The 14,229-nt window shown below is 41.3% G+C and overlaps 1 protein-coding gene across 1 annotated transcript; it reads right to left on the reverse strand.

Moving 5' to 3' along the window:
* Nucleotides 1–5,634: 5,634 nt before the first annotated feature.
* LOC134357937 (leucine-rich repeat-containing protein 14B-like) lies at nt 5,635–12,613 on the reverse strand. Its single transcript, XM_063069728.1, has 2 exons — nt 11,668–12,613; nt 5,635–7,731 (listed from the first exon to the last, which is right to left on the reverse strand). The coding sequence occupies exons 1-2, from the start codon at nt 12,570–12,572 to the stop codon at nt 7,086–7,088; spliced, it is 1,551 nt and encodes a 516-aa protein (XP_062925798.1). The 5' UTR covers nt 12,573–12,613; the 3' UTR covers nt 5,635–7,085.
* Nucleotides 12,614–14,229: the final 1,616 nt, after the last annotated feature.

Raw genomic sequence — 14,229 nt, forward strand, 5'->3', positions numbered from 1 at the left:
TCTTTCAAACTTGTATATATCTTTCCTGTAGGAAGGTGACCAAAACTGTACACAATACTCCAACATCTTATGCAACTTCAACATAGCAACCCATCTCCTGTACTCAGTACTTTGATTTATGAAGGCCAATATGCCAAAAGCTATCTTTACGAACCTCTCTACCTGTGGCATCACTATCAAAGAATTATGGACCTGTATTCACAGATCCCTTTATTCTACAGCACACCTCAGTGCCCTGCCATTCACTGTCTAAGACTGAAGTCCTACTGAAGTGCAACACCTTACACTCACCCACATTAAAATTCATCTGCCATTTTTCAACCCATTTTTCCAGCTTGTCCAGATCCCGCTGCAAGTTCTGATAGTCTTTCTCCTTGTCCACTATATGCCAGTCTTGGTGTCATCTACAAATCTGCTAATCCGGTTAGCCACATTATCATCCAGATCATTGATATTGATGCAAACAACAATGGGCCCAGCACCGATCCCTGCAGCACTCCAGACATTACTGCCACTCTCTGCCTTCTCCTACAATGTCAATGACTAACCCAATTTACCGCCTCACCTTGAATACCAAGCAACTGAACCTTCTGAACTAATCTCCCAAGCGGGACCTTGATAAATGCCTTGCTAAGGTCCATGTAGACAATATCCACTGCCTTGCCATCATCAACCTTCCCGGTAACTCCCTCGAAAAACTGTATAAGATTGGTTAGACGTGACTTACCGTTCACAGAGCCATGCTGACAATCCCTAACCAGTCCATGTCTATCCAAATACTTATATATCCAGTCCCTCAGAATGCCTCCCCACAACTTTCACACTACTGATGTCAGGCTCACCGGCCTATAATTTCCTGGTTTATTTTTAGAGCCTTTCTTAAACAGCAGAACATTAGCTATCCTCACCTGTTGCTAAGGGTGATTTAAGTATCTCTGCTAGGGTCCCTGCAATTTCTGCACTTGCCTTCCACAGAATCCAAGGGAACACCTTGTCAGGCCCTGGAGATTTATCCACCCTAATTTGCCTCAAGTTAGCAAACACCTCCTCTGTAATCTGTATGGGATCCATGAAATTGATGCTGCTTTGCCTCACTTCTATAGACTCTGCACCCATACCCTGACAAGTGCAATAAATTCACTTAAGGTCTCCCACATCTCTTTCAGCTCCAGGCATGCACTACCAATCTGATCTTCCAGAGACCAATTTTGTCCCTTGCAATCCTTTGCTCTTAACATATCTGTAGAACCCCTTAGGATTCTCCTTCAAGTGTCTGCTTGAGCAATGTCATGTCCTCTTTTAGCCCTCCTGACTTCTTTCTTTAGTGTTCTGTCACCTGTCCTATCTCATTCCTAGTAGGAGAGCAAGTATTGCACTCTCTCTTTTTAGTCATAGTCATCGTCATAGTCATACTTTATTGATCCCCGGGGGAAATTGGTTTTCGTTACAGTTGCATCATAAATAATTAAATAGCAATAAAACCAAAAATAATTAAACAGTAATATGTAAATTATGCCAGTAATTAAGTCCAGGACCAGCCTATTGGCTCAGGATGTCTGACCTTCCAAGGGAGGAGTTGTAAAGTTTGATGGCCACAGGCAGGAATGACTTCCTATGACGCTCTGTGCTGCATCTCGGTGGAATGAGTCTCTGGCTGAATGTACTCCTGTGCCCAACCAGTACATTATGTAGTGGATGGGAGACATTGTCCAAGATGGCATGCAACTTGGACAGCATCCTCTTTTCAGACACCGCCATCAGAGAGTCCAGTTCCATCCCCACAATATCATTGGCCTTATGAATGAGTTTGTTGATTCTGTTGGTGTCTGCTACCCTCAGCCTGCTGCCCCAGCACACAACAGCAAACATGATAGCACTGGCCACCACAGACTCATAGAACATCCTCAGCATCATCCGGCAGAATTTAAGGACCTCAATCTCATCAGGAAATAGAGTTGGCTCTGACCCTTCTTGTAGACAGCCTCAGTGTTCTTTGACCAGTCCAGTTTATTGTCAATTTGTATCCCCAGGTATTTGTAATCCTCCATCATGTCCACACTGACCCCCTGGATGGAAACAGGGGTCACCAGTGCCTTAGCTCTCCTCAGGTCTACCACCAGCTCCTTAGTCTTTTTCACATTAAGCTGCAGATAATTCTGCTGACACCATGTGACAAAGTTTCCTACCGTAGCCCTGTACTCAACCTCATCTCCCTTGCTGATGCATCCAACTATGGCAGAGTCATCCGAGAACTTCTGAAGATGACAAGGCTCTGTGCAGTAGTTGAAGTTTTTGGGACTTCTACCACAAGTGGAAATAGCTTGTCCATCAGCACTCTATTAACCTGCCATAATTTTACACTGCTTTCTCCTTTCCAATGACACAAGCTATTATTCAACGTGTTCTAGCTTTCCTTAAAGTCGCTGTTCCACTTCTTTCATCCAGATAAATCTTTTATGCACCTACTGCAATATGCATATATTCTTTCTGTTATGTAGAAACCAAAACTTTGCACAGTATTCAGTTCCTTTCTCCTTTTTGGAATATTGTTGTACCAAGGCAACTGCTATGTTTCCAATAAACACTCCACTCCACAAGTAATTTATTTTGGTTGCAACTATTTTAATGGAATATTATGAGATTTTCCATAATACAGTAGAACTTCTTCCTGATTTGGCACTGTGAAAGCAACAACATGCAGATCAATAGAATGCTCCTCTTACTTGCAAATTTTGGGCAATTGTACAGAATACAAACATGTTATCAACTTCGGGAGAAGAGAGGAAATGAGAAGAGTGAAAGAATAGGACAACTATCAGCTGCTAGACATATTAAAAGTACCAAGCAAAGTAAAAGTGAAGAGTGTCTTAATTAGTTCAAGAAATTCTGCTGAACAATGCACTTCCCACTCAGTGATTACCAAATGATTTGTCAGTGATTGCAATCCATTCTCAATCAGCAATGCCTTGAATCCCTTTAATAATGGACATAATTCAGTAATGAATGTTGCTATATTAAGGCAGAATTAGTTCGCAATCAGGGGTTATTGTCAAAATCATGTGAGGGAACTTGATGTCGAAAAGGAATATGTTAGCAGTTAATGAAAGGCAACATGAAATAAAATACCAGATCAGAGGCATTGAGAACCAGGGTACTGAAGGCCCAAACCTTTCAGCTGGGATTTGACATGCTTAATTATCTCTTTGCACAAGATGATAAAAACTTATTAATTTCAAGCTACACAAATATTGATTGGCATTTCATGTGTGAAAGAGATTCCGTCCAACAGTTAATTAAAGGAAAATTTGCTGTGAGAATTGTATCACACGTGCTTTCACTAGTTTGAAAATGGAAGTAAGAGGTTCTTACCAGCACTTCTGATGTGAATCTGTACAGTTAGATTTTTGTCCCTTCCACAACATTGAAAGAGCTCTGATGAAGATAACTAAAGACGTGCTTTACGATATTGGGATTGGTTGTCTGTCTCTACTTGTCTTTTCCATGTTTCAGCTTCTTTAGCAGGGTTGACCACACCATGTTGACTCAGATCCTTTTCACAGCCACCCAGCTGGATGGGATGAAGTGAGGGGACAGCTGGAGAATCATTGTTAATGATTTCTCTTCATACCCTTGGTTCCAAAGATTCTGGTCATGTTCCCACCAATTTTACCATCTCATTGACACCATCGACAAATGCAACATTATTTTCCACTAATTCACAGATGACATGCAGCACCCGAACTTTTCCAAAGCCTATAAACTGTCAGCCTGCTTGCCTGACATCCAGTACAGGATCAACAGGTGTTGGCTCTGTTACGTACCCCGTAACTGGGTTGCCAAACCAGCAGAAATGGATCACTCAGTTGGAGTCTGGATTACTAGAACTAAGAAATTTTTATTAAAGAAACAAGCAACACAGTACTCTAAGCAAAAGGATAATGAATGCAACAGTTCAGCAATGATAAACATACATGTACACAGAATTAAGATAACAGGATCAATCAAGCTCTACCGCTGTCTAGGGGTAAATGACCAGTTTCAAAGTGACGCAAAGTTCAGTTCAATTTAGTTCAGTTCAGTTCGCAGTAATCGCTGCCGTGGCGATGGACAGTGGGGGGAAGGAGAGAGAGACCAAAACGAATGAATATTCAAAACGACTTCCACACAGACCTTCGCAGTCAGCTATCGGGCGAGTCCTTTGTGATGTCATCTGAGGTCACCGACCGTGACCCCTCCGTTTCCAGATACGAATCGTTTCCCTGCGGTGAACCTGGCACCCAGGCAAGGGTGGACACACACCAGGTTCCCGCCGATCGTGCCTTTCCACCCTGTGCGTTTATGGCCCAGTACTTCCCACCGACTTGTGAGAGACGCACCGCTTCCAGGGTCTTGTTACCTCGGGTGTCGTGTGTGTGTCTGCCTTAGCGAACCTGTCCCTTTTTATCCCCCTGCTGGGGTATCGCCTGTCCATCACTTCAAACAGTTCAGGGTTCAAAGGGGGAGCCGATCTTGACAGCTCTCCTTCCTTCATTAACATCTCCAAATGCTGCTCCATTGTTTTCCTTATCTCTCTCTCTCCTGAAGACAGGTGGCAGACCAACTGCTGATTCCACTGGTGCCAGCCCAGGCCAGCTACATCTTAATCTATGTGTATTCTTGTCACAGCTCCAACTAAACTTTGAGAAGTTTGAAGCCATTAACTCCTTCCTCTTCACTAATCGCATTCAAACCCACTCTAAGATCATTAGTTATCTCGGTTTCATATTGGACGTTGGAGGCAGCCTTGAGTCTAAAGTCTATGCTCTTACTCCCACCACAAAAGCATCATAGGATTCATCACTAACTCTGTTCTTTGCTACTGAAAGACATGTCCTTGCAATTGATGTCTCTAGAACTGATCATTCAAACAGACTAATTTCTGGCCTCTTTTATTTCACTTTCTATAAGCTTCAGATCATTAACATCTGCTGCTCAAGACTCATTCACTGACAAACCCTGTTCCTGCTGATCTATTCTAGCCTTTGGCTAACCAATGTCTCAGCCTAATTCCTAAACTCATTATTCCCTTGGGTTCCTGTCCTTTAAATGCCCCTTCCTCTATCGGGTTCCTATCCAAATTGTTACCATCCCAATCCAGTCTTAAGCCCTCTATTTTTAATTAACTACCTCCTCTCTCTCCCCTCTGATTCCCTTTACAATTTTGTCCTCTTTCAACCAATCAATTCTCCATCAATTGTCTGCCTCCCCCTCAGCATTTTCTCCTCAATGCCCTCACAAATTCAGCTCCTCTATCCTTCTCATCTTCGTCCTCTAAATTACTGTAATTACCATGATAATTCACTGCATCATTCACAGATCCTGTATGATCCACTGAGTTCCTTCAGCAGTTAGGGGTTTTTTTTTGCTCTCAGAATTACCTGTAGCCCACTGTAGACATTTAGTTTCAATCAGTGTGTAATTTGCCTGGTTGTGCTAGAATTAATTCCAAATAGTATAGCTAAACTATCTGCAGAGTTCAGATAAAGAAAACTGGCAGCTGGATACTTAAAAAGCCGCTTTCCAGCTGTTAGGTTTTGAACCACATTGAAAACAAAGTTTCCATTACCAGTTCTAATCCATTCTTTGCTCCATATAGTCACTAATATAAGTTAACCACATCCTTACCGCTGATGTGAAACTGGGAATTTGGATTTGCATCTGGGTTAGCTCTGACTAGGGGAACAAATGGTGAATGTTAATACTGGGGGACTGACGTTCTACTTGTTGCTCCTGCCATCAGGTGGTTTATATATCAGTGACCCAATCATAAAATAAATAAAAATACTAGCTTTTAAAAGTAGTAGTAGTAGTTCCACCCTTGGACTCACTTTACACCGCACGCTGTCGGAGCAGTGCTGCCAGGATAATCAAGGACACGACCCACCCAGCCAACACACTTTCCGTCCCTCTTCCCTCCAGGAGAAGGCTCAGGAACTTGAAGACTCGTACGGCCAGATTTGGGAACAGCTTCTTTCCACTGCTGAATAAGACTGCTGAACGGATCCTGACCCGGATCTGGGCCGTACCCTCCAAATACCCGGACCTGCCTCTCGGTTTTTTTGCACTACCTTACTTTCCATTTTTCTATTTTCTATTTATGATTTATAATTTAAATTTTTAATATTTACTATTGATTTGTAATCCGGGAGCGGGAAGTGCAGAATCAAATATCGCTGCGATGATTGTACGTTCTAGTATCAATTGTTTGGCGACAATACAGTATAAAGTATAAAGTAAGAGCATGTGAAGACCGTATGAAGCAGCTGTATAAGGCTTTTAATATTTCATATATTTAGTACAAAGTCTAATGATTTACAGATGTTCCATTGTGCTTTGTTCACACAGTTTTTCAATTCCTTGCTATCTTTGACTTCATGTGATATTCAAATGGACGTGATTATCATAATCAATGCAGTATTAGGATTAGTATTAGAAAACTATAAGCAGTGCAGGATGACCAGAGAATAACATTTACTTTATAATTTCTTGTGTAGTCTTTCTACAGTGTAACATTTTACATTAGCAATGGCTGGTACAGTTTGGAAGACCTAATCCAAGTTGGTTGTCCTTATCTGAACCTTAATTTCCAGTCACTTCAGTTGTCTAATCAGCCTTTCTTCTGACTTTCGGTGTTTTGCCAGAAGAGATAGAAAGGGAACAAATGTAATTTAGTTACACATTGACAGATAGCATTGTCCCTTCAAACGACAATAAAAATAACAAGTAGGAATAATGTCTGGATGATTGTTGGTTACCTTCTGTCCTTGGTTCTATGGTTGGCTGGCTAATTTCAATTTTTCTGATTCTAGTGATGGACAAGGCTGGAGAGAAGATTATTAATCTTGTTAGCCTTTTGTTTCTGTATTCCAGTCATATTTTTCCTATTCAAATATGTCCATGTCCTTCTGGGAGAAATTATTGCAAGAAAGCCCAACAACTTTTCAGGTATTGCATTTCAGTTCTGATCTCATTATACTTATGAAAAATAAAACTCCTCTTCTCCCCTTGATTAAAATATAATCAAGCTTTACACTTTCACTTTTGTGCTAATCCTTTTCATTAAAAGATGTTAAGATGTTGGAGAGAGCATCTTTGAATGATTGAACCATTACAACAGCGATCTCATTGCTGGTTTCTCGAATGTTGGGATCAAAACTGCCAAAGGTTGGAGTTGACACAGCAATATCATTTCGATTGGCCTGCAGCAATATCATCATCAATTCGTGGTGTATCTCCTCAAACTTCTCCCTGTCGTATTTCACCAGGTTTTCATCCGAGAGTGGATAAGTATAGGATGCAGGATAGCAGTCCCTAGGGACAGGAACCTCAACTTTACAAAGCACAGGGAGCTCTGTAAGCACTTCAAAGATACGATAAAGGGATCTTGATGTGAGCGGGTTCCCCAGGAACCTAAACTCTGTTAACCTTTTGCAGGGGTCTAAGGCCAGCATCAATAGATGGATGTGTTCATCACCGATGTTGCACTCCTCCAGTGTTAGGCTCCTCAGAGTGCCAGATGCCCGGGTAAGCAGCTTGAAGAAGGTTGAAGGGAAGAAGTCAACAATACTGTGGCCACTCATGTCCAGCACCTCCAGATATTCAGCATGAAGACTGTTGGCCAGATATGCCATGTCTACATGATTCAGACAACAACTGGACACATCCAGAGACCGCAGAGGAGTTTTTAAAGGACTGTGGAGATACAAAGTTTAAAAAAATGCATCATGTTTCAAAATAATGAGGACTCTTGGTGTACATTCCATTATTGCAAGATGTTCCTCAATATCAATGAATTACTTTTGAAGTACAGTTACCATTTCAATAAGTTTGTGCTAGCAAGAGCTTACTCTATAATATGATAAATGGTCAAACAATCAATTTCTTTTAGTGAAGTTCTAACAAGACTAAAATTAATCAGAATGGGGAAAACTTCTCATTCTTCCTTGAAATAGCATTAACAGATTTTTACTATCTATTGAGAATCAGGTGGTGCTTCAATTTAACATACACTTCTTGACAATGATACCACAGGGATGAAATATTCAGGTTTTATTATGATCTCAAAATATGTGGCCTGTCTTAGTAGTTCCTTTTTTGGCTCCAAATCAGGCTTTGTCTGATTACTCCCTTATGAAGGATCTTCCATGTTTTCATTGTGTTAAAGCATTAAGGAAGAAATAGTGAAACATTTAGAAAGGAGTGGTTCCATTAGACAGACACAGCATAGATTCAGAAAGGGCGGGTCCTGTTTGACGAACTTAATGGAGTTCTTTGAGGACATGATGAGTGCAGTGGATAGAGGGGAACAGGTGGATGTCGTATACTTGGATTTCAAGAAAGCATTCGATAAGGTGCCGCACAAGAGATTTATAAATAAGATACGGATGTATGGAGTCGGAGGAAGTGTATTGGCATAGAGGGTGGATTGGTTAACCAATAAAAGGCAGAGAGTTGGTATAAATGGGTGTTTCTCCGGTTGGCAGTCGGTGGTGAGTGGGGTGTCGCAGGGGTCGGTGCTGGACCCACAACTGTTTACCATTTACATTGATGGTTTGGAAGAGGGGACTGAGTGTGGCATAGCAAAATTTGCTGATGACACTAAACTGAGTGGAAAAGCAAATTGTACAGAGGATGTGGAGAGTCTGCAGAGGGATATAGATATGTTAAGTGAGTGGGCCAAGGTCTGGCAGATGGAATACAATATTGGTAAATGCAAAATTATCCATTTTGGAAGGAATAGTAGAAGAGTAGACTATTATTTAAATGGTGAAAAATTGCAGCATGCTGTTGTGCAGAAGGTCTTGGGAGTGCTTGTTCATGAATCACAAAATGTTGGCTTGCAGGTACAACAGGTTATTAAGAAGGCAAACAGAATGTTGACCTTCATTGCTAGAGGGATTGAATTCAAGAGCAGGGAGGCCATGCTGCAACTATACAGGGTACTGGTGAGGCCGCACCTGGAGTACTGTGTGCAGTTCTGTTCTCCATACTTGAGGAAGGATATACTGGCTTTGGAGGCAGTGCAGAGCAGGTTTGCCAGGTTGATTCCAGGGATGAAGCGATTAACCTATGAGGAGAGATTGAGTCACCTGGGACTATACTCTCTGGAGTTCAAAAGAATGAGAGGGGATCTTATAGAAACATACAAAATTTTGAAAGGGATAGACAAGATAGAAGTAGGAAAGTTGTTTCTATTGGTAGTTGAGACTAGAACTAGGGGACATTGCCTCAAGATTCAGGGGAGAAGATCTAGGATGGAGATGAGGAGAAACTGTTTTTCCCAGAGAATGGTGAATCTGTGGAATTCTCTGCCCAGGGAAGCAGTTAAAGCTTCTTCACGAAATATATTTAAGGAACAGTTAGATAGGTTTTTACATAGTAGGTGAATTAAGGTTTATGGGGAAGAGGCAGGTAGATGGAGCTGAGTTTACGGACAGATCAGCCATGATATTATTCAATGGCGAGGCAGGCTCGATGGGCCGGATGGCCTACTCCTGCTCCTATTTCTGTTCTTATGTAAAGCTTTTGTGGCAGATCTTCCCCACAATGTTCTATCAATGCTGGATACTGGAGATACCATTCAGATACCATGTAGTGCAAGGCTGTTCAAAACAAGAAAGGGAGGATTCATGATCATGTGGTGCATACAGAAGCCCTATATATGTGGTGGAAAGAGCACACCACCTCACAAAATGCCGTCCACCTGCCCTGTTAGCCGCAAATGTAAAAGAATGTACAGTTCCCATTTTTTCCTCATTAGCAATCTCAGAACCCACGAAACATAGAAACATAGAAAACCTACAGCACAATACAGGCCCTTCGGCCCACAAAGCTGTGCCGAACATGTCCTTACCTTAGAAATTCCTAGGCTTACCCATAGCCCTCTATTTTTCTAAGCTCCATGTACCTATCCAGGAGTCTCTTAAAAGACCCTATCGTTTCCACCTCCACCACTGCCACCGGCAGCCCATTCCACGCACTCTCCACTCTCTGCGTAAAAAACTTACCCCTGACATCTCCTCTGTACCTGCTTCCAAGCACCTTAAAACTATGCCCTCTCGTGCTAGCCATGAAACCAGAATTGAAGCAAGTGAAGCCCAATCCCAAAGGGCTGTGTGATACCTCGGTGGCAGACAACTTAGATTCATCATCATAAAGCAATTAATAAAAAAATGATTGTGTCAATGTTTTACTGAAAATTATGAAATAACATTTGGACTATGATGCAAGGCATCAGAAGGAAGACAATGACCCGATTTATTAAGTGATAGTGAGGTTATGAGCAGAAGGAAAAGACTTTTAATTGAATATCAAATATACATAATTGTTTTTTGACCAAGGGAATCAAGGAACCCATGAGAGGCAGTAATTAATTGGCCAGGAGTTTGCTAAAGCTAGACGAATGAACGTGACAGTCAAAAGGACCTAACATAATCGGGGAGGGGGAATATTAACCTAAATCAGTAAATACAGATTTATTTTTGAAGTGGATTAATGGATTGGAATGAATGATTAAGTAATGCTTCAGTGAAAAACAACTGCAGACATTTTTTGTAATGTCTATAATTATTATCACTGATTAATGTCCCAGAGGACTAGAATCAAGATCAAATATAAAGAGAACTTACACTTATATGGTGAGATGTCTGTCTGTTCCAACCAATCATGTTAACATTTTTTTTTCAATTACTTTCAAAGCTGTAATATAGCCAACGATAATAATCAGATGAACATATCCGAGTTTAGTTGAGGGCTAAGTATTGGACAGGGTCCTGAAGAGAATATCCTTGCTTCATTACCTCCCAGCTCTTCTTGGCATTAGAACCGGGATGTTTTATATCTATCCATTTCATTCAAAAATGCTGCCTTTCATGGTGCAGTGCTCCCTCAACACATCACGGGAGCTTTCATGCTCAAGCCGCAGGACAGGTGCTGGAAAATCCAACCCTCAAAGCTGTCACCTATGACATCTACGACAATTCAACCACGTGATCCACTTCCTATTTTATAGTCAGAAATTATTTTTGTTCTTATATTTCCAAAATAACCTTTACTCTCCGTGGCGTTGTAGTTAACAAAGGGGTATAATTACGAAATAATATGAACAGATGGCTTTCTTGCTCCCATTGCGAATGTGTTTACACATGGAATAGGCGACAGGATTGTTGTAACTTTAGGACATTCTTGGGAAAAGGCATAAGCAATTCAAGGCCGAAAACAGTAAGGGAAATAATGGTTTAGGAAATTTCTCTTCAGAGCTCTCTAATGATCAAAGAAGTAATCACTGAAAAGACACAGGAACCCACTCAGCATGGAGCCTATGCTGCCTTCATGTTGAGCAATCAAATGTGTCGCATTCCCTAGTTCTTTATATTCCCCCTCCTCTATGTACCCAACTGTAATTAGAAGAATCTAATTGATTCTGTTTACACCAGTTTACAGGTAATGAGTACTAATCCATAAATAGACACCATGAAAAAAACATTTCCTTGTATTTGCATTTTCTTTTATTCAACACTTTAAATGCGAGTCCAATGGATCTTATATGGGAATTGCTTCCTCTTATATACCCCAACTAAACCTGTCATTAACTTGTGCACTTCAAATTTAATGGCCACCCAAACATACCTGAGTATCTTGCGTATTCGTCCAGTCAGAACTGAAAAGGCCAAGCTCAGCTCTGTAAGAAATTTCATTCCACTGAGCATCTCACCAATTCTCACCAACAGAGATTCATTCTCAGGAGTCATTCTACGTACATCAAAGGTTCTTGCTGGGAGTGTCAGTGATCGGAGCTGTGGGAATGGAACTTGGCTCAAGAGGAATTCAAAATGCTCCATTTCCATGTGAATATTGTGAACTAATTCCAACTTCTGCAGAGTCTCAGGCTTAACTAGTTTGATTATGTAGAAGAATTTCTTCAAAGTCAAACTGTCCACCCTGAGCTCAATGCATGAGATCTTCAGTGGACACTGCTTCCTCAATAAAAAGGCCTCCACCACTGTTTCATAGTTCCGCTCTGTCACAAACATGCTTATTAATACCTCAATTGAAATATCGGACACCAAAGGACCAAGACAAGCAGCCTCTATCTCCACTAGCAAGTCAAAACAGGTCCTTGCCATCAGCTCAGTTCTTCCCCATCTCCCCAAAGTTTTGCCACATCTGCAGGCCTGAAATTCCACATCAGCAAGGCCTGTTAGATCAAACTTCTTCAGCCGCTTTGAATATGTCACTGAACTATGTAAAACATAACTCTTCAGCCCTGTGAAACATGCTTGCAAGCAGAGTTGGCAGGTACTGTCGCAGAGATCTTCCTCACAGTCCGCTGTTCTTCCCAGGAGCTTCTTGATGCTGAATTCTGACAACGGCCACTTTTCTACTAAGCTATGAATCACTGTGTACTGCTCCAGCATGTAGCTTGCTTTGAAGAGCAAAGGGTACAGATTTTGTGCCACAAAACCAATACTTCTCCGGGCTACCTGGGCATTTGATACCAGTGCTTGGGCACAGATGAACCGCAAAGTCTTCATTATTCCTTGCTTCTGTTGGTCTTGCAGCTTCCTATGTAATGCGCGACTTTCTGGCTGACCTACTGACTCACTCAGATTCAGTGTCATATTTTTAGCAACAGCTCTATAGTTTCAACTGCGGTCTCCTGAATAGGAGGCATCCCAATCATGTGTTCAAGCTAATGGCTATTTTAATTTCAGGCAAGCTTCGACTGTGACTGCTTTCTTCTGGGAACTGCTTCTCTGAGATCTAAACGATTTTGTCAATACTACTGACGATGGAACATGGAGTTAAAAATTGGGCAAAAGAAGAAATGGGAATGCAAGGAAATACTTTCTTTCAAGCAGAGACCATTTATGATTTAAACAGAATCAATGAGTACACAGCAGATTTATTTTCATCAAATATCCCTTCTTGATCATCAATATGTTGTATTACAGCTGGAATGAAATATGCGAAACTATAACAAACTTCCATTTTTATAGCATTCTTAACATACATTTTTATGGTGTAATTAAAACTTTGACAGTGAGCCATGTGGGATGTGAGGACGATGAACCAATAGCCCGAACAAAAGAAAAATTTTAAGAATGATGTTACAATAGATGAGGCTTTATCTTATTATCATCTCTCTAAGCCCAATCATATTCACTCACTTGACACACTGCTACGTCCATTATTGGAAGAACTGAGATTTTTCACCAGCTGAGTGTTGGGAAGTTTAAAGCTAATTTTGCTTTCCAACACAAATTTTATTTCAAGGCCATTGTTTGCATTTCTGCCATCTGCCTAAAACTGAACCAAACAGATTGCAAACAAGCGACAATCTGCAGATGCTGGAAATCCAAGCACACACACACAAAATGCTGGAGGCACCCAGGAGGCAGGTAACATCTATGCAAAAGAGTGCAGTCAACATTTCAGGCTGAGACCCTTCAGCAGGACTGGAGGGAAAAAGCTGACGACCTTTTAAATCTGCTGCTCTGCTTTTTTTTTCTCCAGTCTCGCTGAAGGGTTTCGGCCTGAAACATCAACCGTATTCTTTTCCATAGATGCTGCCTGGCCTGCTGAGTTCCTCCAGCATTTTGTGTGTTTTGGTTGAACAGATTGCAAACTTAGTTCTGTGCTTGACACTGAGGTGAGCTTCAGAATACTAATTCTTCACACCACTAGTGCTGCCTGCATCATAATGTATCAATCCTGCCTCAGGTTGCTGGCTGCTGATACCTTCATCCATTTTACATTCTAGATTTAACTAGCTCAATGTTTGCCTGTATTTACTCCCCATCTTCCAACTCTCATAAACTCATGCTTTCCTTCATCCTTGCTCACGGATCTGGATTTGTTCTCAATACTAAGCATCTCAACCTTAAACTTTTCATCTTTGTTTTCAAATCCTTTCATGGTCTGTTATCACTGCCAGCCCCAGAAGTCTTCAACGTGCCTCTGAATCCACCCTTTCACTTATTCCTGACCAGCTACCTGGCTGGTAAGTGTAAAGTCTCCCCCCAAACTTTACCAAAACTTTTAAAGTCCTTCTTGGAAACTAACTCTTTGACCCCTTGTATGGCTTGATATAATTAAAACTGAAGTATAATTGGTGACAGGTATGAAGAGTTTTCGGGCAATCTCTTGAATATGAAGCTTAGATTGCCAAAGCTCTTGGAATATTTTTGG

Source organism: Mobula hypostoma, chromosome 17 (assembly GCF_963921235.1).
Source record: "Mobula hypostoma chromosome 17, sMobHyp1.1, whole genome shotgun sequence".
NCBI lineage: Eukaryota > Metazoa > Chordata > Chondrichthyes > Myliobatiformes > Myliobatidae > Mobula > Mobula hypostoma.

What these genes read in the sequence shown, in the direction of transcription:
- LOC134357937 (XM_063069728.1), bottom strand. Translation starts at nt 12,572, where the DNA reads ATGAAGACTTTGCGGTTCATCTGTGCCCAAGCACTGGTATCAAATGCC. An exon ending in CGAATACGCAAGATACTCAG is followed by an intron (nt 7,732 to 11,667) that starts GTATGTTTGGGT and finishes GTATCTCCACAG; the next exon opens with TCCTTTAAAAACTCCTCTGC.